The sequence below is a fragment of the Hemitrygon akajei genome, chromosome 2 (assembly GCF_048418815.1).
Source record: "Hemitrygon akajei chromosome 2, sHemAka1.3, whole genome shotgun sequence".
Lineage (NCBI taxonomy): Eukaryota > Metazoa > Chordata > Chondrichthyes > Myliobatiformes > Dasyatidae > Hemitrygon > Hemitrygon akajei.
Genome location: NC_133125.1, coordinates 126,744,961 through 126,772,941, shown reverse-complemented (window position 1 = coordinate 126,772,941; position 27,981 = coordinate 126,744,961). Strand labels below are relative to the sequence as shown.

Here is a 27,981-nt window from a genome sequence, read left to right as displayed (position 1 = left end):
CTACACCCGGACCATAGCCCTCCATATCCCTGCAACCCATATACCTATCCAAATTTCTCTTAAACATTGAAATCGAGCTCACATGCAACACTTACCCAGGCAGCTCTCATTCCACACTCTCACGATCTTCTGAATGGAGAAGTTTCTCCTCATATTCCCCGTAAACTCTTCACCTTTCATCTACCAATTGCTGTATAAGTAAGTTGACCCTCTGTTTTTATAGTCTTTCACCTTTATCCTTGAAACTAAGCTCCTTAGTTTTCAATTCCCCAACCCTGGAAAGCTGTGCACTAACCTAGTTTACATTCCTCATGACTTCATATACTCCTACAAGATCATCCCTCAGTACCCATCACCTCAAGATGTTAATGCCCTGTCTGTCTAACCTCTCACTATAACTTGAGTCCTGGAAACATCCTAGTAAACCTTTTATCACTCTTTCCAGTTAAATTCCTTCCTTTAGCAGGGTGACAAAAACTGAACTCTGTGTGGCCTCACCTATGCCTTGTACAATTGCAACATAACCTCACAATTCCTATATACTGTGCACTGACTGATGAAGTCCAGCATGTCAAAAGCCTTCTCCATTGCCCATCTACCTGTGACTCCACTTTAAGAGAACTATACACCTTTGTTCCAGGGTACAAGACTATCCAGGGCTCTTCCATTTAGTTCAGAAGTTTTACTCTGATCAGCTAAGCCCTTTCTTGGCATCATCTCAACCTTTATTTTAATTAACCCTAATCATGGGAAACAGATGGAGATGATCAGTTAAGCATAAATCCCACCTGGATGCAAAGAAGGAAATTCTGTGTTTCCTAGGAGGGTCTCCACACCTTTAGTACCCTGCTTGTATGAATGAAGCAACACACACAAAATGCTGGTGGAACGCAGCAGGCCAGGCAGCATCTACAGGAAAAAGTACAGTCGACGTTTCCGGCTGAGACCCTTCATCAGGACTAACTGAAAGAAGAGAAATTTGAAACCATTTGACAGATTTATATCAGACTATTACTCAATGCAGATTTAGCAACTGCTTGGTTATCATTAGCTTATTTCTTGCATCCACATTGTTACTTCATAGAATAAATACCAAGTTTTCTGGTTAACTCAAGCTGTGTGGGTTGTTAGTTTATGAATTTGCTTGAAAATCTATGTCAATTGTACTAATAAATCTTCAGCGTTTTGTTTTAATGATGTTCATTTTGCTGAATTGCTTTCCCACTTTTGTGTTTCTTCACTTCTCATTTCATCTAACCTACAGTGAAGAGATTTTCCATCCCTATTTGAGAGAATAGGATTTCCCCTGGCAATGCTAGGATCAAGGGAACAAGGAATGCCACATAATAGACAATTCCCGGGATGAAATGATCTACAGATTTTACCAAAGATCCATGATATAGCATTGAGCAAGAGACCTGGAGTACCGCAGTTTTCTGTAGTCCAATCTGTAAACCACTTCAGAACTGGAATCACCAGTACTATAAAATTCCATGCCGCTGGCTACCTTCAAGTAACCTTGCATAACTAAACAAAAAAGACTGGCAAAATACTTTCTGCACATACTAATTATGCTCTTCCCCGCCCCCCCCCCTCCCCAAAACTTCCCAGATTGGCATAAAGTATCTTTGGGTTTCCACTTTAATTAATTACAAAAATTCCAGGAATGGGTTTATAGACATACCTATGGCTGCTGTTCAGCATGTTTGGGTTATGGAAACTTCAGTGTTGCATGGAGAACTTAATTAGGGCCTGGGAGGTTGATATGGGAGAGTTATCCCAATAAAACCAATAGAATCAATGCTGGCTACTCTTTAGAACAATGTAATCTAATGACATTGCCAATAATCCAGAAGGGGAAAGACATCACTTGATACATGTTTGATGCAGAAATTGCAAATCAAATTGCTGGAGTGAGTAAATTGATTATGCTTGATATCTTGTCTGCAGAAAATAAGTAAAGAGATTTAAGTTTATTAAAACAAACTACTGGAGGAATTCCGGAGGTTGAGCAGTATCTGTGGAGGCAAAGGATAACAACAGGTCAAAACCGTGCGTCACACCCTAAGTGTGCAGAGAGAAGATAGACAGGAAATGGAACTGAGAGGGAGGAGTGAGGAACATGTTGGCAGGTGATAGGTGGAACCAGATGAGGCTGTGGTGAAGAGCAGAGGAGGCAAAGTGTTTTTATTTCCCAAACATAGACACTGTAACTAGAGAACAGCCTGATGTTGCCACTGCAGCATGTGATCAGGTAATGGAGAGATTGAGTTTGGAGGCAATGACTGGTAGGTCATAGATACATACAGATAAGGAAAGAGAACAGAGGGGGGAAACTTTCTCCTTATCTATGTCTACCTACAACCAACCAGCCACTGTCCTATGATTCCACCCCTCCCCAACCTGGCCCAATCTGCCTATTATCCTCTTTACCTGTCACCACTTCCAGTGCTCATCTCCCCTCTACACTCTGTCCTGACTCAAGTTCTCAATCTGCAGCATCAACCATTCCTTTGCCTCTACAGAAGCTGACCCATTGGGTTTGTCCAGCAGTCTGTGATCTGCTCCAGGTTCCAGCATCTGTAGTCTCTCTTGCACCTTTAACTTTGTTCAGTTCGGTTAAATTTAAATAGTGTTTTTTTTAAAGGAGCAAGGTATAGAAAACAAGACCATTTGAACATTCCGCACAAGCAGCTTCTACATTTCAAGTCAAGTCAACTTTTATTGTCATTTCGACCATAAATGCTGGTACAGTGCATAGTAAAAATGAAACGACGTTTTTCAGGACCATGGTGTTACATGACACAGTACAAAAAACTAGACTGAACTACATAATAAAAAAAGAGAAAGCTACACTGGACTGCATAAAGTGCACAAAAACAGTGCAGGCATTACAATAAATAATAAACAGGACAGTAGGGCAAGGTGTCAGTCCAGGCTTTGGGTATTGAGCAGTCTGATAGCTTGGGGGAAGGAACTGTTACATAGTCTGGTCGTGAGGGCCCGAATGCTTTGGAGCCGTTTCCCAGATGGCAGGAGGGAGAAGAGATTATATGAGGGGTCCTTCATAATGCTGTTTCCTTTGTGGATGCAGCGTGTAGTGTAAATGTCCATGATGGCAGGAAGAGAGACCCCGATGATCTTTTCAGCTGACCTCACTATCCGCTGCAGGGTCTTATGATCTGAGATGGTGCAATTTCCAAACCAGGCAGTGATGCAGCTGCTCAGGATGCTCTCAGTACAACCTCTGTAGAATGAACTTTAACAATTTTCCAACCATTGACATTGTAACTAAAGAATATCCTGACTTTGGTATTACAGCACTTTAGGGCACATGATCAGGTAATGGAGGACACATGTACAGAATTAAAGTTATCAATTTGAGTCAGGAAATTCCATAATACTAATATTGACAGTTACAGATTTTAGTGTCATTAGAGATATTCATTGGGTACAAATTCCCAAGCTTAATTACAGAATAAATAACACAACAAAATGCAGCAGGAACTCAGCAGGTTAGGCAACGTCTATGGAAAACAGTACAGTTGACGTTTCATGCCAAGACCCTTCAGCAGGACTGGAAAAAAACGTTGAGGAGTCAAAGTGTGGGGAGAGTGGAGGGAGAAACACAAAGTGACAGGTGAAACAGGGTGGGGGATGGGTGAGGTAGAATTGGGAAGTTGATTGGTGAAAGAAATACAGGGCTGGAGAAGGGGTAATCCAATTGGAGGGGACAGAAGGCCGTGGAAGAAATAAAAGGAGGGAGAAGCACCAGAGCAAGGCAATGGGCAGGCAAGGAGGTAACCTATGCTCCATCCACCAGAAAAAGAGGGATCTCCCAGTGGCTACTCATTTTAATTCCACTTCCCATTCCCGTTCTGACATGACAAAGGAGCAACACCTAATATTCCATCTGGGTAACCTCTAACCTGACGGCATGAGCATCGATTTGTCAAACTTCCAGTAATACCCCCTGCCCCTATTCCCATTTCCCTCTTTCACCTTATCTCCTTGCCTGTCCATCACTCTCTCTGATGCTTCTCCTCCTCTTCCTTTCTTCCATGGCCTTCTGCCCTCTCCAATTAGATTACCCCTTCTCCAGCCCTGTGTCTCTTTCACCAATCAACTTCTCAACTCTTTACTTCTCCCCTCCCCACCCAGTTTCACCTATCATGTGTTCCTCCCTCTACTCCCCCCCCCCCACACTTTTACTCTGACTCCTCATCTTTATTCTCCAGTCCTGCTGAAGGGTCTCGGCCCGAGGCATCGACTGTACTTTTTTCCATAGATGTTGCCTAGCCTGCTGAGTTCCTCCAGCATTTTGTGTGTTACTTTGATTTCCAGCATCTGCAGATTCTCTCTTGTTAGAGTAACTGAATAAACTTTTCATAATACTTAGCTGAAAATAGCATTATTCTGCGGTTAGTGTCATCTACTAATGGTTCATAAAATTATGAAACAAGTAAAACATTTTAAAATAAATTCCTTGAAGAGACTAAAGCTATTTTTCACGTCTTTTAGCTAAACTATCAAAATGGTGGTAGATTACTTAACAATAAGAGCAGATCTGCCATCCGCTCAGTCTTCATGGGATGGGATTTCCGAATAGTTCAGTAATACAAACATAAGAAAAAGTAGCCATACACTTCACCATCCATCAATATTAATCTCACACATTACAAATACCTCACCCATTCATCTTGCAGACACAAATTAGCAATTCAAGAATTTTAACAAATGAGCTTCTAAATGTAAACTTATTAGGTCATATATTTTTACTGCACACTGTGCAGTGGTCTCTGCTGATCTGACCTCCTGAGTGAATGTTTTCTTGTTCATTTTATTGATGAAAGCAAACTTATCACATTTTTAATGTTATCTTTGGGGGAAGCTGCTTTACACCAATGTTAGAATGAAACTCTGGAGTGAATCCATTCTTTTAAAATGCCAAATGTTATTTGCTTTTAGATTACAAAGTAATATTTTCAATCCCATATGTAAAATAACATGGCCCATATTTAAAACTGCAGCATAATTTATTTGAGTGAATATAAATCATAGAAAAATAATAGAGCACCAATCAAGCATTTTTTCCAATTATCTTGAGCACGAACAGCTGAAACACAATAAAATTAAAGCTTTGGTTTAATGTTTCAAAATAAAGGGTGAGTTCATAGGATTGTGCATGTATTTTATGTGATTGTAGCACTGAACTATCTAATTACAGGTTTTATATTAAAGTTGTATACCAGTCTTAGTATACAAAAACATGAAGGGTTGATCTTTTATCCTACATTCCATTTTAACACTACAATGGCCCAGATTTTAGAGTCAGTAGTGAAGAAGTTACACTGGCCACTAAGCAATGGAGGTTTCTTGAGTTTGGGAGATTTGCTGTCCAAAAGTCCTATATGAAATCATCAACTTGAATTTGGTGCATCCTGCTTCACTCTCATGCATTAAACATTGACAATCTATGAATTTTGGACCATTATGTTCAAAGTTTGTTCATCTGCAAAGGCTCTCTTTTTTAAAATATTGAATATTCATTTGATCATTTTCATGACACTAGTGCATGGGTAACACTGACCTGATGTAAAACATGTAGAACACATTATGATTCAACTTGATTAAATAAAATCAATATCAACAATTAGTGCATGACCTAGACTGAGAAACATCCATATTTCAATACCTTTTTCATTTTGTGGTTTTCTTCTTTCCAGAGTTTTACTAACATTAACATGAGAAAATATATTTTTAACATTTCCAAATATGGAAGCTGCTGAGAGGAAGGTTGCTTAAAGGATGCCAGATGAATGTTCTGTAATGTCAACTATCTAGGAGCTAGGAGTCCAACAATAAACTAACGGAGTACCACTCTTGTACGTGATTTCTGTGTTGGGCATCTCCAGTCTGACCTTTGCCCTGGTTGAGTGGATGAATGGAATAATGTATGGTAACAGAAGTGGCAAAAGAGGCAGTGCAGTTCCTTCTTCCTTAACTTTGATACTCTTCATTCTTGGGTGAAATATTAGGATGCAGCCTCAAAAGAAAACTGTTCATCATTAAGAAGGTTTTTGTAAAGGAAAGAGCTCAAGAACATTTTTACTATTTCAGAGAAAAGGCAATATACTTTTGCCCATACGTTAAATCTCTCTTCATTAATGACCAAAATAAAACAATTTCTACTGAGTTTCACTGCTCTCTAGATTCCAAAGCCCACAGATTAAAGGAATTTTTAAAAAATGTACCTTGTACAACTACTTTTCTGCCCATATGCCATTTCAAATTTTGGAGTATGTCTATTACTTTACAATTTTATGATCTTGCATTTGACAATTTTTAGTCCATTCCTCTTTTCATCCAAATACTTTATAGCTTCATTAGTTCTTGTGAAGTAATTATTCAAGCATTATTAATTGCAGCACCATGCCTCCTCTCTAGATCTTTGTCTCAATCATCAGTTACACTGCAAAATGAAATTGGGCATGGTACTAAAATGGTTGCTCCTGAACTAGTAACCTAATGAAACAGATTGAGAACGGAAAACACCAATTCAAAAATAGTGACCAGAAGGTGTTGGTATTTCACAGAATCCCAGCTATTTCACCAACTGAAGGACAGCAGTGGAACTCTGTTATCCTCAGCTCATGTCTAAGGAAATTCACTAACATACCAAATTGGTCTACTCTAAAAAAAACTACATATAAATCAAAAAAAAAGGCTGGGAATACTCAGAGGTCAGACAGCATCCGAGGGAAGAGAAACAAAATTAATATTTCATTTCAAAGAATCTTCAATAGAACTGCTGATAATTGAATAAGAGCTCTGAAAAGTCCTTGCACAATTGTTGCTCATTTCCAGTTACACAATATAACAAGACGCCTCAGTTTTTTCAGATAAGGGGTTAGGAAATATCTGCTGGCCATGCAAGTGAAGACCATACCCTGAAAATCAGTCGTTAGAAAACCAACTCCAATGAATTTTTAATAAAGTTCTCCCTTATAGCATGCATAGAAATCTGCCCTCTTAATTTCAAGGACTTTCCTGTAGTGCATACACATTACCAGAAGTGTGTTAACTCTTGGAAGAAGGCCAATTGGTGCTTTTTGCAAACAAACCTTTCATGCCCTGAAATTGCATCTCTCTCTCTTTGCTATAAAACAACAGTATGGTGTTGCACAATGACAAAGGGATGCAGATGCTGAAATTTGGCGAGATACTTTTGATAATAGCAAAGTTGTTCATTTTTGCATCAAAGATTTCATTTTACAATCCAATAAATAATAGTCTTGCATTAAAGGCAAAATTACAGAATGAAAATGGAAACCTTGTCTAATATGGGAAGTGGGAATTCCAGTGCCAATAAAAAATATTCACCCCCCCCCCAAAGTTTTCATGTTTTATAACATTGAATCACAGTGGATTTAACTTGTCTTTTCTGACACTGATCAACAGAAAAAGACTCTTTTGTGTCAAAGTGATAACAGATCACTACAAACTGATCTAAATTAACTATAAATATAAAAAACTCCCTTAATATGACCCTTTAATAAATGATCACTTGTGCAGCCAATTGGTTTTAGAAGTCACAAAATTAGCTAAATGGAGATCACCTGTGTGCAGTCAAGGTGTTTCAAATGATTGTAGTAGAAATACACCTGTATCTGGGTCAGTATCCTGGCAAAAACTAAACTATGAAAACAAAAGAACACTCCAAGCAACTCCGGAAAAGGTTATTGAAAAATACAAGTCAGGAAATGTATACAAGAAAACTTATAAGTCACTGAATGTCCCTTGGAGTACAGTTAAGTCAATCATCAAGAAATAGAAAGAATATGGTACAGCTGTAAATCTGCCTAGAGCAGGCTGTCCTCAAAAACTGGGTGACCATGCAAGAAGGGGACTAGTGAGGGAGGCCACCAAGAGACCTATGACAACTCTGGAGGAGTTACAAGCTCCAGTGGCTGAGGTGGGAGACTGCGCGTACAACAACTATCGCAGCTTTAAGGGACAGTAGCAATGAGAAAGCCACTGTTGAAAAAAATCTCACATGAAATCTCAGCTAGAGTTTGCCAGAAGGCATGTGGGAGACTCTGAAGTCAGCTGGAAGAAGGTGCTATGGTATGATGAAACCAAACTTGAGCTTTTTGGCCATCAGACTAAATACTATGTTTGACATAAGCCAAACATCACACATCATCAAAATCACACCCCCCCTACCGTGAAGCACGGTGGTGGCTGCAGCATGCTGTGGAAATGCTTCACTGCAGCAGGCCCTGGAAGGCTTGTGAGGTAGAAGGTAAAAGAATGTAGTAAAATACAGTGAAATCCTAGAGGAAAACCTGATGTAGTCTGCAGGAGAAATGCAACTTGGTGAAGATTTTTTTCCCCTAGCAAGACAATGACCCCAAGCATAAAGCCAGAGCTACACAGGAATGGCTTAAAAGCAACAAAGATAATGTCCTGCCCAAGTCAGTGTCGAGACCTCAATCCAATTGAGAATTTGTGGCTGGTCTTGAAAAGGGCTGTTCACTCATGATCCCCATGCAGCCTGACAGAGCTTGAGCAGTTCTGTAAAGAATGGGGAAAAATTGCAGTGCAAAGCTGATAGAGACCAATCCACACAGACTCAAGGTTGTAATTGCTGCCAATGGTGCATCTATTAAATACTGACTTGAAGGGGATGAGTAATTATGCAATTATTTTGTGTTTAATAATTGTAATAAATATAGACCAATTTGTAGAAATTTGTTTTTTCTTTGACACAAATGTCTTTTTCTGTTGATCAGGGTCAAAAAAGCCAAATTAATTCTACTGTGATTCAAGGTTGTAAAACAATATAAAACATGGAAACTTCGGGGGGGGGGGGGGGGTGAATACTTCGTTTAGGCACTGTAGATTTATGAAATTGACGATATTTATGCTGTCTTCCTGATTTGAAATTTCATGCCAAGACTCAGCACTACCTGGGTAATTAAAGTGTCAGGAATTGTAGGGGAGGCTTACCCCTAAAGCTAGACTACAAATATAATAAGGCACGAGGGGCCACAAAACAAGAGAGAACAGATACGAAGCAGCACAAGCAACTAGGTTAAGGCTGAGGGCAACTGACAGGTTCGATGGGTGAACAAAGACTGAGGACAAGAACTGGGTTGAAATAAGCTGCAGGTACTGAGTTGGAAATGAGTGACAGGTGACTCTTGGTCGCTGGAAGGAGACTGGGAGGTGCCTGCCTGTGCAGGTCTGACAGGACTCTCTCCTATGGCGGGCATCCAACAGCCTAGGATGATCTGGATGTATCCAGTAGAACTCCCTGATGAGTGATCGATCCAAGAAGAAACTGTATTGCACCCAAGACTTCTCCTCTGGGTCCCAGTCGATGAAATACTGCACACCCCAAATATGACAATGTGAATCCGACAACCAGCAAACTGTGTACGTTGGACCACCTTCCACCATCCTAGATTTTGGGGGCGCAGGCTCAGGTGGGATGACAACAGGCTTGAGGCAGGACAGGTGGAAGTTAGGTGTGATCCTGAGGGATGGTAGTGATGGTAAGTAACTGGATTGATGTGATGGGTAATTTTGAAGAGGAAAATTAACCGGGATGCGAGCTGGTAAAGTCGATGCGCTTAGACAGATCTTCAATGGACAGCCAGACACTGTCTCCAGGCTGGAACAATCTGGAATATTCTGGCAGGGCACCACTGGGCAGTTGGCCTGGCAACAGTAGGCATGTTTGGCAGCTAGGATGGCCCTCTTCCAATCCTCCGCAGGGATTGGTAGCCATGAAGCAATTCAAAGGATGACATACTCATGGCAGAGGTGGTGAGCAGACTCCGGGACAGTTTGGCCCAGGACAAATACTTCTTCCATCTGGAAGGGCTAGTGGTAATAAAGCATCACAGAAGCTTCTTCAGTTGCTGTTTGGCTCTTTCTGTTGGTCACTGGATGATAGTCAGAGGACAAACTTATCTAGGTATGAAGAAGGGAAGCAGAAGGTTCACTGGAAACAGAAGATGAATTGTGGGCCCCCTGTCTGAGGGAAACCAGGGAGGCAAACCACAGAAATGAGAAAATCACCAGATGTTGGAATTCCAAGCAACACTCACAAAATGCTGGAGATACTCAGCGGCTGGTGCAAGTTTGGGGATTAGGGTTAGGGTTAGGGAAGAAGTCTGCATTTGAGAACCAGCCCACCACTGTCATGGTCAATGTGGCACCATGGGAAGGTGGTAGACCCATAATGAAATTTATGGCAACGTTGGACCACAGGCATCAAGGTTCTGGTAGGGGCTGTAGGAGGCCAGAGAGTTACTGGTTGGAGGAATGTGACTGGGCACATCGAGAGTAGGCAGGGATGAATATACATCTTTGATCCTGGTGGCCCAACAGAAATGGCATCACAGAAAATCCAGAGTCATCGTGCAACTGAATGGCTGAAAAGGGGTGAGGAGTGGGCCCGAAGGAGTGCTTCAGAGTGCACGGCCACCAGCACGTATATGTGGTTGTTAGCTGGACCAGGTTCATACTGAATGGCCTGGCGGATCTGGACCTCAATGTCTCAGATAATTGGGCTGAGGATCCTGCAAGGATGAAATAATGGGCTGAAGTTCAATCTCCTTTTCTGCTGGGTTGAAATGCTGGTACAGGGTGTCTGCCTCAGTGCTTTTGGAGTTGAGTTGGTAGATGAAGTTCAATTGCTCAAAGGGCCCAGTGAGCCAACTGTGGGTTGAGCTGGCACATCTGTTGTATGGATATGAGGTTCTGGTGGTCAGTCCAGGTCAGGAAGGGCTCTGTGTTTTCCATTAGCCAAAGTCTCCATTCCTCCAAGACCCACTTAATGGTGAGTAGATCCATCTCCTACTCCATAACGGTGCTGTGTAGTTGAACTTGCATGAGAAGAAGGTACAAGGGCATGTCTTCCCACCTGGTCCTCGCTGGGAGAAGATGGTTCCAGTGCACGTTAGATGAGTTTACCTCTACCACAAAATATCTGAAGAGGTTCGGATGATGGAGAATGGGAACAGTAAAGCGTCTCTTGAACCCTTGAAAGCATGGCCAATGGCAGACCAGGTTATCTATGAGGAAGATAGTGAGGGAGGTGAGAGGAGCAGTGATTTGGCTGTAGTTCCTGATGAAATGGCAACAGATGTTGGAGAAATCAAGAAACACTGTAGCTGTTTGAGGAGCATGTTTGGGGCTGTTCAACAGCACACACCTTCTCTGGGTCCATGGTTATGCCTCAGGGTGATAGGATGTAAACCAAGAAGGAAATGACTGGGGTATGAAACTGGCATTTCTCTAACTTGCAGTAAAGTTAGTTTTTGAGATGCTTAAAGATTAAATGGATATGACAGATGTGATCTTGGGGGCCCTTGGAGAAGATGAGGATGTCGTCAAGGTAGGTGAGCACATACCTGTGTAGCATGTCTTGGAGGATCTCTTTAATGAAATCTTGGAAAAGGGCAGAACTGTTGGAAAGTCCAAAACGCATCACAAAGTATTTGTAGTGACTAGTGGGTGTTATGAATACCATTTTCCACTCATCCCCCAGCAAATGCAAATCAGGTTGTACACACTCCAAAGATCAAGTTTGGTGAAGATCTGGACCATGTGAGGTGTTTCAAATATGATAACAAGTCAAGTCACTTTTATTGTCATTTCGACCATAACTGCTGGTACAGTACATAGTAAAAATGAGACTTTTTTCAGGACCATGGTGTTACATGACACAGTACAAAAACTAGACTGAACTACGTAAAAAACAACACAGAAAAAAATACACTAGACTACAGAACTACCCAGGACTGCATGAAGTGCACAAAACGGTGTAAGCATTATAATAAATAATAAACAAGACAATAGGACAGTAAGGTGTCAGTCCAGGCTCTGGGTATTGAGGTGTCTGATAGCTTGGGGGAAGAAACTGTTACATAGTCTGGTCATGAGAGCCCGAATGCTTCAGTGATTTTTCACAGACGGCAGGAGGGAGAAGAGTTTGTATGAGGGGTGCATGGGGTCCATGCTGTTTGCTTTGCGGATGCAGCGTGTGGTGTAAATGTCTGTAATGGCGGGAAGAGAGACCCCCAGTGATCTTCTCAGCTGACCACACTATCCGCTGCAAGGCCTTGCAATCTGAAATGGTGCAATTTCCGAACCAGGCAGTGATGCAGTTGCTCAGGATACTCTCAATACAACCCTTGTAGAATGTGTTAGGATGGGAGGTGAGAGATGGACTTTCCTCAGCCTTCACAGAAAGTAGAGACACTGCTGGGCTTTCTTTGCTATGGAGCTGGTGTTGAGGGACCTGGTGAGATTCTCCACCAGGTGAAACACCAAGATATCCATCAAGGAAAGAAGGCAACAGTTCTTAATGTTGATTTTGTTGAGCACACAGCGGACAATGAAGTGACAAAGACCCCCATCTTTCTTTCTGACAAAGAATCCTGCACAGGCTTGGGACTGGGATGGTTGAATGAAGCATTGGTGTACTGCTTTCGTGATGTAGTTATTCATGGCTTGGGTCTCAGGAGGTGAAAACAGATGACCTCAGGGAGGGGTGGTGCCTGGGAGGAGGTCACTCATGCAGTCAAATGGTCTGTGAGGTGGCAGGGTGCTGTCTTCCCTTTTACTGAAGGCAATGGCCGAGTTGTGGTATTCCTGTGAAAGCTTGTTGAATTCAAGGATTTCCTCCATCTCCACAGATTTATTGGGTGAAGTCAATTGAGATACAAGGCAGGTGGGTGACCATCTCAGCAGTGAGGTGAGGGTTGTGAGTTGACAGGCAGGGATAACCCAATATCAAAAGAATGTTAGATGAGTTGATCAGGAGGAATTGGACTGGCTCTCTAGCGTTCTCTGAAGCTCATATGCACAAGCTCTGTGCATGCTCTGACCATCCCAGACACCAAGGGATGTCCATCAATGGCCGTGACACAGAAGGGGATAGAGAATGGCTTGGTGGGGAGTCCAAGCTGCATACACAGAGTCTACTCCAGAAAGTTGCCTGCTCTACTGAAATCTACCACAGCCTCCTGTGCATATAGTGTGATCTGGGTTTGGAGGACAAAGTGATCGAGTCAGGCTATGGTGTTGGAATGAGAAGCCAGCAGGGGAACTTACCATATTGAAGGCCCTTGCTCTACCTGGTGGTCCTCTTTTCCATTGCACATGGGAATTGGATGCATGGGTGATTACTTACTCCACAGTAAGCACACAAGTTGGTCCACAACTGATGTTCATACTCTTGGAGTGGGGTTAAGGGACCTAATTGTGTGGACTCTGAAGGATTTTTGATGAGTCCTGCAGCTTGAAATGGTTCTGAGAATGGAACTGGGGTACAGACTGGTGATCTGGAGGGTTGTTCCATAAGATGTTTGTCAGTACTGAGGGCCAGAGTGATGATGCTTTTAAGTTCGGTGGGAATTTCTCAAGTTGACGGCTACTCTTGCAAAAACTCTGAGACGTCTTGACAATAATGGTCAGCACTTCCAAATTCCACCACGCTTTGAGCCATGGGTGTGCTGAATGCATCTGATTCACTGCCTCCCTTCCATTTCCTAGATGGTTAAAAACCCAGTGTATCTCAGGGGTGAATTCCTCATATTTATACCAATTGGTGGCTTTATTGTCCCAGTTAGTGGTGGCTCAGGTCAGAGCCCGCCTAGTCAAGAAAGAGGTGATAACGGCAATCTTGGCTCAGTCCAAAGAATGTAGAGATAGCTGGAGCTCGAAGTATACGATGCCCTGCGACAGGAAGTTGGGCCATCAGGTTGGGGAATCTATTGAAGCATTCAGGCACTCGAATCCAAGGCTCAGAGGGAGGAGGTTGACTGGCGTGGAGAGTTGGAAGAGAGTGATGAGCAGTCAAAGGTTTTCTGCTGCTTCTGGATCATGTGTTCATGTCGATGGATGACTTAATTTAGGTGAATGAATTCTGTGGTTGCATCCATCCTGTCAGTGAATATAGAGGAGGCTTGACCCTAAAGCAGAACAGCAGAGACAATTCAGCAATGTATTATACCCTTGTTAACAGACTGCAAAAACAACAAGGCATGAGGGGCCACAAAAGAGAGAACAAATTCTAAACACCACAGGCAACAAGGTAATTGAAGGCTAGGAGCAACTAGTTGAGGCTGCTTTGATGGGAGAACAAGGACTGTGTATGAGAGCTGGGTTTAAATAGGCTGCAGGTGATGAATTTGATAATGAGCAGCAGTTGATTCCTGTGAACTGGGTGGAGACGAAGAGGTGCCTGCCTGTGCAGCCTGATAGAAAGTTTCTGTAGTCATTGTGTTCTTTATATACAGTTCCCTGTAGGGATATTCAGGCATTTTTCTTATATTTTCTTACAACCTAGGAAGCCATTTAGTTCATTGAATCTGTGATGGCCCTCAGAATTTTCCCATGAATTCACTCCCCACTTAATTCCCAGTGACCCATTCTGAATTCCTGGAATCTTCTGCTGTCCATTAACTTCTGGTATCTTCAATGATCCACTTGAACTTGGCCAGTATACAGTAACTAATGAACTGTCAGAAGGTGCTCTGTACCAGGAACATTCTAAAACTACAATTTTTTTGTCAATTATGGATCAGCCTTCTTGATGATACCTCCAAATGTCATTTATCACAAGGCCTTTAAGATGAATTCTCTATTTTTAGTTCAATTTTAGCCATACCTACATGACTACATGTAGTCATACCTACATGACTACAGTTTTTCAAGATCTAAGGCTTGAACACTTTCGGTCCATTAGCTGCCAAAACAATTCATAATCTCTTCACTGTACAACAGATTCAAAATGGGTGGGCAAATGGTAAACACCCACTTACCATTTTGCCCCCTCGTGCAACTGCAAGAAATCCCTGAAAATAATCCACGCAGAGTAAATAAACTTCCTTCCCCCACCTTCTTACTCTGACTTTTCATCTTTTTTCCCCTGATGAAGGTTCTCAGCCCGAAACATTGACTATTTTGTCCTTTCTAAGGATGCTGCCTGACCTGCTGAGTTCCTCCAGTATTTTTTGTGTGTGTTGCCTTGGATTTCCAGCATCAGCAGATTTTCTCAAGTAGATTTTAAGAGGTTTTCTAATGGAGCGAAGTGTAGTACAGTAGTTGTACTTAATTGCAAGGGTATAAGCCAATTAAACATAACATTTTATAGTAATAAACTGAACATACATGCACTGCATTTTGAAAACAATACCAAATACAGGCACTTTGCATCACAGGAGGATTGCATTCCAAGAAAACAGATTGTATCACAATTTTCTGCAATGCAAAGCCATGTCGTCTACACTACATCAAGAAATGCAAATTGCGGAAAGAGTGTTGATTAATTTTCTTGGTTGCCCCCCACACCCACCCACATAATTTCCATTACAGTGAATACTATTTCATATCTCAAATTTTTGCATAGTGATTTGTTAATTCTGTAAGGATGAATTTTGTAACACAAAGAGCAATAGCTCAGGGGTCTCCAATGAAGCCAAACCAGAACTAGACAAAGTACTGCAACTGGACTTCCTTAAACGTTGATAAATTAAGAAAAATAAATACCGACTAAAACATGTCAATATAATACATGCCTGTCATCATTATATATGCACCTACTTCATCAGCCACAACTATAAAGGTTAGTTCAATTAAAAACAAACTTGAAAAGCAATATAACCATTTTAAAGTACTAACTACATCACTTATAAAAGTTGTATAAAAATATCTATTAGGATTTGAAAATTGATGTGTGATGCATTAACGTATAGCAAATGTATAAAGTTGTATAGGAATACATAGGAGAACTGTCATCCACTCGTGCAGATTCAAAGATATCAGATATACCCTGAAAATGTGCTAGTCCTGAAACCAACATGCACGCTGAAAATATCTCTGAATGGTAGCAATCCTGCCACTGAATGCAATTGGGTTAGAAAATCAATTAAAGAATGTGATTATGAATCTTGAAATGATTTGACTAATTGCAGTCTCCCAAGCAATGAAAACCCAAGGTACTGACAGTAAATGCACAGATCTTTGTGAATTTTAAATGTGAGCATATCTGCCATGTTGGCCTAATTTAGCCAAAGAGATAAACCAGTACTAAGAGTTAGTAGGACTGAAGTAATCAATCCCTTGGGTAGATATGGGGGTAAAATAGCTGTCTTGTCTTTAAAGACTACATGCGGGAGAGTGCAAGTCAAAGCAAATGGGGAGGGGGTTGTCATAATAAAGACGGAAAACAAAGCAAATCAAATTTTTCACAATTAACTTAAGAACAAAGCTGACAGGTTTGGCGCTGGGCATTTTCATTTCTTTGCTCAAATGTAGTTATCCATCCTCTTTTATGCAAATGTGATGTGACAGGAGATGCTGTGAGCACTCAACCAAACCTATCGCACACAACAGGGGCTGCAGTCTTGCAGGCAGAGTCACATATTAAATGGGGTGAATACTGATGGATAAATGACATGAACAGTAGTGAAGAGCTCATAAAGAGATTTTCAAAAATCCAAGGGAGGAGAGCAACAAGCAATTAACATTACCTATACCAAGGCTACCTCTAAACAGTGGAAAAATGACACTTAGTCACTGAAGAAATATCAGCAGGATCTTGTATTAGCATACAAACTAAAAATTATCACTGGGTGGGAGTTTTTAAACTCATTCCCAATAGACTGCAAGGTAAATGACATGGTAAACTTAAGCATGGAATAGAATTTTTTTTAAAAAAGGTTGAATTAAAATCTACTGCATCAGGCCCAAAGCAAAACTTTGCAACCTTTTCTAAGAAATAGAATGAAAAACCCTCAGTAATGGAAATGTCACAGTACTTTGGAGTGTTACAGCACTACACAGAACACATGGTTGAAATTAGGGTTAATTATTTAGGGGAGCAGAGAGCAGGACAGGTCATAACTTTATATTGAAAGGTGCACATGAACTTTATATCCACAATGGAGAAAAAAAGAGAGAAACAGATTAGGGCAGGGTGGGAAAGGTAACCAACTCTGTGTAAATTGTAAACAGCATAGACTTACCGGACTACACATTTTCAAAGATCCCATTGCTTGGATAAGGAACATATTAACAACACAGCCACTTTGGCACACAAAGTCTGTGCTGAGCGTGATCCACATCCATATGTCTTTCTGAAAGCCTCTTGAACACCTTCATTGCATCTTCCACCGCCCCCCTGGCAGCACATTCCAGGCACCCACCACTTTGTGTGGTAAAAGAAAAACTTGCCCTTCATGTCTACTTTAAAAACTTCTCCCATCATCTTACAGCTATGCACTCAATTATTCAACATTTCTACCTTGCAAATTCCCACTGCTGCCTGTGAGGAGTTGTATGTTCTCGCTGTAACTACATGGGTTCCCTCCGGGTGCTCCAGTTTCCTCCCACAGATCAAAGACGTACCGGTTGGTAGGTTAATTAGTCATTGTAAGTTGTCCTGTAATTAGGCTAGGGTTCAAATCGGGGATTGCCGGCAGCGTGGCTTGAAGGGCCGCGAGGGTCTGTTCCATGCTGTGTCCCAAGAAAGAAATAAAAATTTGACTGTGCCTTCCATGTGCACCTTGTTTAGACAGGATGGTTGTTTTGTGGAAGCAATTTCTTTACCCAGAAGAATGAGGGTATGACAGGAATGGCCAAGATCTCCAATTCTTTTAGGATCTTCGTTGCTTGACTGCAATATGAGTTGATTAACATAGTGCTATTAACTCCTGCGATGCAGTCTTAACTTAAATATGACAACAATGAAAGAACAGTATCTTTATATCTGGGAGGCTAAGGCATGGATTCAAAATTACATGGGGTTTCACCAAACAGTCAAATGCTGATCACAATGAGGATTTTTTTAAAATAGCCAAGTAGTTGTGGTGGTAAAGCACCTTTTTGTTAAACTGGAGAACTGTATTTTGCTCTCTGGCTGGTGCTCCAGGGTTCACTCTAACCTCCAGTGTTGTTAGCATGGAGTCTGCACTTTTTCCTCGTGTTATGTAGATTTCCTCCTCTTTCATTTATGTGGGTTGGTAGGCTAATTGGCTACTTAAGCTGCCATCAGCGCATTGGTGAATGGTAGATGAGCGTTGAGGGGAACACAAGGATTAAGCATTAACTCTGAGCTGAAGGGCCCGTTTCCAAGCTGCATGAGTCAGCGCAGAGCATATTGCCACTAACTCGGGTTTGATCCTGATTTCTGGTACTGGCTGTTCAGAAGTTTCACTTTCACTCCATGGGTTTCCTGTGGGTGCTCTTGATTTCCCTCGCTTCCCAAAGATGTACAGGTTACTAAGTTAAATGGACTCTATAAATTATCATTGGTGTAAAATTGAGGGAAATGTGGGAACGAACAAGTTTATTAGAGAAATTGAGATGACTCTAAGAACCAGCAGGCTTGATAGGCCCAATGGCCTGCTACAATACGGCAAGGAAACTTGTGCAACTTGGCAACACATCTGCTACCTTTTCCCTTCTAGTTGGTAGTGGTTGTGGATTTGAGGGGTGTTGTTGAAGAAGTCTCAGTTGCTGCACTACATTTTGAATGTTGTGCACAATCTTCATTGGTAGAGGGAGCGAACATTTGGGGTGCTGGGCAGGTGCCAATCAGACAGGCTGCTTTATCCTGGATGGTGTCAATCCTTGCCTGTCTTCACTCCTCAGTCACATAAATGGAAAGAAATGTCAGGGCAATAGAAGCACAGGGCACATGGCATGAAACTTTCTGAGGTAGAAGCTAGAAAATTATTTCTCTCTTTGTTGAATGGGTACTACTTTTGGATTATTTCCCTTCTGTGCAATCTGGTACAGCCCAGCACAGTTGTATAAATTGCACTGGGTTTAAAAAAGACAAAAAACAAAAATTGGGGGAGAAAACCTGCACAAGCCAGAAATCTTAAAACCAGAAAAAATGTTAGGAATGTGCAGCAGGTTAGGAAGTACCAGTTCTGTCAACAGATCTCCGGCCTGAAATGTTAGTCATGTGGCGACCCACTTTCTGTGCAGGCGAACCGGCTCACAAATAGCCAGCGCGCGGGGTGAGACTTTGGTAATGCACCTCTGACGTCACTTCCGCCGGGAGAGGGCGGGCGCTAGGGATTAAATGCCAGTGCCGCGAAGTTTGAATAAACTAGTCTCGAAACGAGTTACCGACTGCGTGTCGTTATTTCAGCACTGTGTGTAGCACATCGCTACATTGGTGACCCCGACGGTCCAAACGGGATTTGGACCAAAGATGACTGACTCTTCATCTGTTCATTAAAACTGCCGACTTTCTGGACGTTGCGACCACGCGTGTAGTTTAGCCAAGCAGAAGCCCAGTTCCAGATATCTTCTGATTCCATGCGTTACAATCATGTGGTGAGCGCCCTTGACCAGGAGACGGCCGCCCAGGTTGCAGATTTCATACAGTCGCCCCTAGAAGAAGGCAAATATGAAGCATTCAAAGCGCTGCTCATTGGGACCTTTGGCCTCTCGCGACGTGAGCGGGGTGCCCACCTGCTTCACCTGGATGGTTTGGGAGACGGACTGCCGTCAGCATTGATGAACGAGATGCTGGCCCTGGCTGATGGACACAAGCCCTGCCTCATGCTCGAGCGTGTGTTCCTAGAGAAACTGCCCAGGGACATACATCTGCTGCTGGCCGACGCAGATTTCAGCGACCCCCGGAAGGTGGCAGCCCGGGCAGACATGCTGTGGAAAGCCAAGAGGGAGAGCGTGGCATCCGTCGGTCAGATTACCAGGCCACGCGCCCAACAGCAGACCAGACCAGGCCCGGCAGGGGGGCGCACACAACACAGAGGCAGGAGTGAGGAGGCTGGTGAACAGCGGTGTTTCTACCACCAGCGGTGGGGCACAAAAGCCCGCTGTTGTCGCCCGCCCTGCAAGGGCCAGCTGCCGCTAATGACTATGGCGGCTGGCCACCAGGACAACCTCTTGTACGTCTGGGACAAAGTCGGGACGCCACTTCTTGGTTGACACCAGAGCGGAAATCAGCGTCTTGCCCCCGACGGGGTACGACACCCGCAACAGGAAGCCACGACCCACCGAGGGCCGCAAATGGCAGCGCGATACGGACCTACGGCACCCGCACAGTGCAGCTGCAGTTCAGCGCCAGCCGGTTCACGTGGGATTTCACATTGGCCGCCGTGGCCCAACCACTCCTGGGGGCGGACTTCTTGCAAGCTCACAGCCTGCTGGTCGACTTGCAAGGGAAAAGACTGGTACATGCCGAGACATTCCAGACGTTCTCCCTGGATGAAGCCAAGTTGCCAGCCCTACACCTGGACTCCATCACGCTGTCAGACCTTCCATCGATTCTGGCACTGCAGTTCCTGGCAGCCATGCCCAGACACGGGGTTCAGCACCACATCCCGACCAAGGGACCACCCCTCCACGCCCGCGCACTAAGGTTCCCCCCGGAAAAGCTCCGCCTGGCAAAGGAGGAGTTCAAGAGGATGGAGGAATTGGGGATCATACGGAGGTCCGACAGCCCATGGGCCTCCCCCCTGCACATGGTGCCCAAAGCAGCTGGGGGTTTGAGACCATGCGGCAACTACCGCAGACTGAACGAGGCTACAACTCCAGACTGCTACCCCGTGCCGCACATACAGGACTTTGCAGCAAACCAGCACGGGGCAAGAATATTTTCCAAAGTAGACCTCGTCTGGGGATACCATCAAATCCCGGTGCACCCTGAAGACATCCCCAAAACAGCACTTATCACCCCGTTCGGCCTGTTCGAGTTCCTCCGAATGCCGCTCGGCCTGAAGAATGCCGCACAGACGTTCCAGCGGCTAATGGATGCAGTGCGACGTGACCTGGACTTTGCGTTCATCTATTTGGACGACATCCTTATAGCCAGCAGTAGTCGTCAGGAGCATCAGTCCCACCTCCGCCAGCTCTACTCCCACCTGAGTGATTTCGGCCTCACGATCAACCCGGCCAAATGCCAGTTCGGTCTCGATACCATCGACTTCCTGGGCCACAGGATTACCAAAGACGGGGCAACACCTCTGCCCGCCAAGGTAAACGCGATCCGCCACTTTGCCCGGCCCAACACGGTCAAAGGCCTACAGGAGTTCGTTGGTATGGTGAACTTCTACCACCGTTTCCTCCCCTCAGCAGCCCGTATCATGTGCCCTTTGTACACCCTGATGTCGGGTAAAGGCAAGGACATTACTTGGGACGAGGAGGCCGCAGCCGCTTTCGTTAAAGCCAAGGAAGCCTTGACAGATGCTGCGATGCTGGTGCACCCCAGAACGGACAATCCGACCGCACTCACGGTGGACGCATCCGACACAGCAGTCGGTGGGGTGCTGGAGCAGCTCATCGAGGGGCGCTGGCAACCCTTGGCATTCTTCAGCAAGCACCTACGACCACCCGAACTCAAGTACAGTGCTTTCGACCGGGAGCTGTTGGCACTATATCTGGCAATCCGGCATTTCAGGTACTTCTTAGAAGGCAGGCTGTTCACCACGTTCACAGACCACAAACCGTTGACCTTCGTGTTCATGAAGGTGTCTGATCCCTGGTCGGCTCGCCAGCAGCGACATCTGTCCTACGTCTCAGACATCCAGCATGTCTCGGGAAAGGACAACGGCGTGGCGGACGCACTCTCCAGACCAGCTGTCCAGGCCCTGTCCCTGGGGGTGGACTATACAGCACTGGCAGAGGCGCAGCAGGCAGACGACGAGATGCCCAGCTACTTGACCGCAGTCTTGGGTTTGCAGCTGCAGGACTTTCTTGTAGGCCCAGGTGAGAGGACACTCCTGTGCGTTGTGGCTACTGGCCAACCTCGCCCCATCGTCCCGGCAGCCTGGAGGCAGCGAGTTTTCGACTCCATACACGGTTTGGCGCACCCATCTATCAGGACAACCGTCCGGCTGGTCTCCAGCAAGTTCGCGTGGCACGGACTTCGCAAGCAGGTCAGTGAATGGGCCAGAACGTGTGCGCAGTGCCAAACAGCCAAGGTGCAGCGGCACACTAAAGACCCGCCACAGCAGTTCAAACCCACCCATCGGAGGTTCAACCACATTCATGTGGATATCGTGGGCCCCCTACCAGTGTCCCGAGGAGCGCGGTACCTCCTAACTATGGTAGACCGGTTCACGAGGTGGCCAGAGGCGGTCCCGCTCACCGACACATCTGCCGATTCCTGCACCAGAGCACTGATTGCAACCTGGGTAGCACGTTTCGGGGTACCGGCCCACATTACCTCTGACACAGGCGCCCAGGTCACCTCCAGCCTGTGGTCGGCTGTGGCCAGCCTGTTGGGAACGCAGCTACACCACACTACTGCCTACCACCCACAGTCGAACAGACTAGTGGAACGCTTCCACCGTCACTTGAAGTCGGCTCTCATGGCCCGCCTGAGAGGACCTAACTGGGTGGACGAGCTTCCCTGGGTCCTGCTTGGAATTCGCACAGCGCCCAAAGAGGATCTGCACGCCTCGTCGGCCGAGTTGGTGTACAGCACACCCCTGGCTGTCCCAGGAGAGTTCATACCAGCCCCAAGGGGGCAAGAGGAAGAACCCGCAGCAGTCCTGGACAGACTACGCAAAAGGCTCGGCAACCTGGCCCCCGTACCGACTTCACACCATGGACGGACCCCGACCCATGTACCCAAAGACCTGCAGAACTGTAAGTTTGTGTTTGTGCGAAGGGGCGGACATCGGGCACCGCTACAGAGGCCATACGAGGGACCGTTCAAGGTGATCAACAACAACGGGTCCACATACGTTCTGGACATTGGGGGGAAAGAGCAGGTTTTCACGGTGGACCGACTCAAACCAGCCCATGTGGACTTGGCGCAGCCGGTCGAGGTTCAGGCACCACGGCGCAGAGGCAGACCTCCCAAACAGAGGCTGATCCAGACTGTGGACATTGGGGGGTGTATCGCCGGTTCTGCGGGGGGGGTTATGTGGCGACCCACTTTCTTCGCAGGTGAACCGGCTCACAAATAGCCAGCGCGCGGGGGAAGACTTTGGTAATGCACCTCTGATGTTATTTCCACCCGGAGAGGGCGGGCGCTAGGGATTAAATGCCAGCGCCGCTAAGTATATGGCTAGATCACCCATGATCTTATTGAATGGCAGAGCAGGCTCGATGGGCCAGATCACCTACTCCTGCTCCTATTTCTCATGTTCAACAAATATTGCCCAGCTTATGGAGCATTCCCAGAATTTTCTGTTCTGGATTTCCAACAACCATGGATTTTCTTGATTAAGCTCTATGCTTTATTGCGGGAGCTTTAAGAGGAAGTTATGTTAGATTGGGAAAGGCAGGTAATGAATTATAACTAAGCTTCTGAATTGTGGAACAATGCCAATGAAATTATTTTGTGTTTGATATAGCACCACCATATTCCAAAATGTCAAAGGTTCAGCAGTAGCATGACAAATAAACAGCAGTACATCAATATAAATAGTACACAGTAGTTAAAAAGGAAGTAGCGCTTGTATTCCAGTTTATCACATACAAGATGAATGACTAGGTGGCATGATAACTATCCTTGAAGTCAAAGAAAAGCAAAAAATTAAATAAAATGCTCAAGGCATGACTCTGGAATAGGTGACTGAATACATCATGTACCAAGTACATTTTCCTCAAACCCTTTCCTTCTGAGACTTGGAATCAACGCCAGCGCAGACTTCAGTGATCTATCATTTTTATGAAAAGTCCTTTTGACATGAGTTTGAGTAGCTTGCAATTTCTATAGCACAATTTTTGTTTGATATCAAATAGATACCTGCTTCAGGAGCCTGTCAGGACAAGTGGGAGAAAAGATAAAATCCATAGTGGTCCAACTTCTGATTAATGAATTATAAAGTCACCAAGCATTAACATATGTAATTAACAAATTCTTACTTGTCACATGAACAGGACATCTTTGATTAGTATTGAGTCTCATACTGTCGACATAGAATCGTTTAAATGGGTTGAGGTAAAGATGTGCACCTGTTGAACAAAAACAAAGGCCATTCATTTTTGGATATAGTCAAGGATAAGAAAGAAGAAATAATAAAATAAGACTGCAGCCATGTATCATACTATTTGCTTTCAGGTAGACAAACATTATTTACTTAAATAACTTTCAAAGTAACTGCTGGATAATTCTTGCACATGCAGTGGAAGGAAGGGATGGTCAGTTTAACAGAAGCAAACTGGATTTTATTTATTGAAGTCAGCACTGATGAGCTCGTGGTAAAGGACCAGAGTATAAACTATTTAATCTCAAAGGATAAAGCATTTCCTAATCAGAAATTAATATTGATACCCTTTAACTTACAACCATTCATTTACATTTGCAGTCTCCGAAGAGAATGAGAATTCTCAGTTCAGGAGGGAAATATTTTCTATGTCCATTAACTCCACCATAGTCCCACTTCCTCCCTACCAAACAATTTTCCTCACTCAAGTCACCAATACTCATAGCTCCATAAGATCAATCACATCATTACCTTGTACATAGACTGACTATTCATGTCCAGACTTGACCAGATTTGTTGGTAAGCTTTCTGACTATAGATGGCATCACGCTTAAGACAAAGACCATACTCAGTAAATGTTCCTTTAAATATATTCCAACAGCAATCACTGGAGAAAATTAGGAACAAAACAAAGTTATTCTAATAACTCAAAGCAAAATCATGCATGGGAATAGTAGTATCACAACAAAAATCCAATATATACAGTGTCTTTTTTTAAATGAAATGTCTCAAGGCACCTAAAATTGTAATCAAGCAAAAATCTGAGAACCAAGCCACAGATAGGGGCATCAGGACGGGGGACTGAGGTAGGTTTCAAATAAATCATTTGAAAGCATAGAAGGGAATGCTGCAGTTTTAGGATTGAACTTCAGAGGTTTGAGCCAAGCCCACTGTTAGCACTATTACCAGTGATAATGCCAATAACATAAGTAATGCACAGAATCTGAAGGGAAAAGAGAACTACACGACTTGTAAAAGAATGAGTTAGATGAAATGGTCATAAAGTACACATAGGGGTAGAAGACAAATCAATTTTAAAACTGAGTCAGTGTAGGCCAATAAACATATGCCAAATGGATGAACCAATTTAGAATGAGATTCGTGCTTCGCAATATTGTGCAACACTTTTTTGTAACACAGAAGATGAAAGATCAGATAGATTATTGGAATCAAGTGTGGAGGTAATAGAACCATGGATCAAGAGCCAGTGTGGTAGAACTGGTTACCTCATAGGAATGGAAATAGAGCTGTTCAATGGTAAAACAAATAGAAACTAAACTCTGTTAAGCATAACATCAAAGTTGCAAGTGGTCAAACAAGTCTCGAGCAATTTCCAGAAATGGGAGCAGGGCCAGAGGGCAGGATTTGTGACACAAAGCATAACACAGCTTCAGCTTTCCCACTTTTTGTAAAAATTAAAATGCTTATCCATTATTTGTTGAAAGATAACAATGTGACAATCTAATATTAGAGGCATTTGATTTGGTAATCTCAGCCCAAACTTAATAAGCATCTACCAAATGCATTTGTATTTTCCAATGTTTAAAAAAAGATTTTCCTGTAAATACTTGCTGTATTATTTTGCTCAATTGTTTTCTTGTTGATGCTGCTAAAACATCTGACTTAACCAACAGCAGTTTATAACAAATATAAAGACAAATAGAACACCAAGTAGTAAATACAATACCTCGTAGTTTCAAAGTAGTTCCACTTGTTTGATCACAACCTATGGAATTTCTGCAAGTTATAAATGGTCATGCTGAAAAAACAGTTTGACCAGACCAAGAAGTACCTTCATCAATGCAATTTCATTACTTAAGTTTTATTGCAAGCCTGCAGTTACTGGGGCTAGCTTTCAAGGTACAAACGCTTTATGTAACTTTTAACTCTCATCCATAGTCTGTCTAATAAGACCAACAGCTGAAAAATCCATTAATTTAGCTGCACATGTGGTTAATGTGCTTCATGAGGTAGGTTCGATACGAACAATGATAGTGACAACATATGGAGCAGGACATTTTCAGAGGTCAAAGTTTAAACTGCAATTTGAAAACATAACATATGGCACATTACGCATTAGAATCACCCTTTTATCTTTTTCCTTTAAAGGAAACAAAAAAAATTTAGAAGGGCATTGAAAACGGAGAATTGGTTAAAGCTCTTTTGTGATATTTTTGGTGGGTGTTTGGAATGGTCTTCATTTTTTTGTTTTCTATGTAACCAATTCTCTTTTATATTACATTGTTTTCTTTTCACTTTTTTTAATATATATATTAGACCATTCCATTGCTTTATTTTTTTTTAAACACTTCAAAAGTCAAAAGACTTTTGACCAATTTGTTGTACAATGAATGTTTAAAATCAACCAAGTAAAATACATACACAAATCCAACAGAAAAATAAACCAAGGCTAATACATAGTAAAGCCTAAAGCAAACTATGCAAAATAAAAGGTATTCATAACTTTTAACAAACAAGAGCACTTTTCAGTACTTGCCAAGTTCTTTGCTTTATCACAAAGCTTAGAGTGTCTCAGTTTTTCAAAACATCCAGAGATTCAATATCAACCTCTCATTCCATAACAACATGGAACCATTTATAATAGTTACATTGAAATGGTCTTTGTTTGATCAGATCATTTGACCAAATCAGTAAATTACATGTAAATTCTTGGTATCTCTATCAGGTTGAAGTTCAACGAACATTTTGCATACCAAGTTTCACAAAATGATTTTCTTTTTTTAAAAATGAATTACATACATGCCTCCTGTTGCAACTAAAGCTGCAATTTCAATTCAATCTTTCATTACAGGTACAGTAGCAACTCATTGCAGGGTCTAACCCTCTATACCAAACAGTGCTTCTGGACTAATACAGGTAATTCACTACAATCTTTAGTACATTAGTTTTTAGAAAAAACAAATCACATTATGATTTAGAATGTAGACAGACAGCTTTCTGTAAGTAAACTCTCTGATCATCTTCTCCAAGAACGCGATTCATTATCATCATCTTCATCATCATCGTCTTGAAGCAATGAATCAATCAGAGAGTCTTCCTGAAACTAAGAAAATTCTTTTATTAAAATAAAGCTCACTTGTGAATGCAGAACTCAAGTAAAACCACAACATTAAATGAGATATCTGATGTCATTAATACCAATAATGCTGTGAGCTGTTCACTGCATACTAATCTGGAAGGTGATAGAATAGTCTGGATTTACAGAAAGTCTACTGTTGCAACAGCACTTGAAGTGTGACTCCATTCAGAACAATCAGTTCACTTGATTAGTATCTTAAACATCAAATAACTCTATTTGAATACCATGGCTGAAACTCAATTAGACTTGTACAAAAGAACACCACTACTCATGACTTCCACTCTTGAATGAGACAATATGCAGGGGGATTGAAAACTCCACCCCTTCCAAGTTCTTCATGCAGTATTCTTTGTTGACATATAAAGTAATTTCTTTTTGTTTCTGGGGTCAAAGTCATAACATTTTGAAAGAACATTCTGAGGGTGCTTTCACAATGGCTGCAGCAGGTCAAGACAGGCAATTCCTTCTTATGATGATAAATAGTGATAGCAATAATATTCCACTTATCCCTCACTGAACAGATAATGAGAAAATATTAACAGCAAGGCTGCGATTCTTCAGTCACACATCAAATATCAAGTTCAAGTTTCATTGTCATTCAACCATACACATGCATACAGCTAAATGAAATAGCATTCCTGGGTCAAGGTGCAGAACACAACACCATATGTACTTTGTATGTGCTAAGCATACACAGCACATATAGTAACAAGAATAATATTAGCACAAGTCTGAGTGGCGTGGCCTAATGACTGATGGTGCATGGGATTAAATATCTGGTATTTAACTTCAAAAACATTTTTATTTAAAACAAGTATATTAACTGAACATGCAAACTATACCCATGTTTGGTCAATTGTCTTTTTTGTTATAAAAAGT

General features: G+C 42.9%; 1 protein-coding gene across 7 annotated transcripts in view; it reads right to left on the bottom strand.

Moving 5' to 3' along the window:
• Positions 1 to 2,695: 2,695 nt before the first annotated feature.
• The window catches only part of rbm26 (RNA binding motif protein 26), a 158,434-nt gene continuing 133,148 nt past the window's right edge, over positions 2,696 to 27,981 (bottom strand). For 6 of the 7 annotated variants that reach the window (XM_073027487.1, XM_073027470.1, XM_073027496.1 and 3 more), the window contains one exon: positions 26,164 to 27,066. In XM_073027487.1, the coding sequence (XP_072883588.1) occupies positions 26,980 to 27,066 (87 nt within the window). In that variant the 3' untranslated portion in view covers positions 26,164 to 26,979. Of the gene's footprint in view, positions 3,260 to 23,880; positions 23,971 to 24,473; positions 27,067 to 27,981 lie in introns of those variants that run through there. The other variant, XR_012096112.1, reaches the window with a different exon arrangement.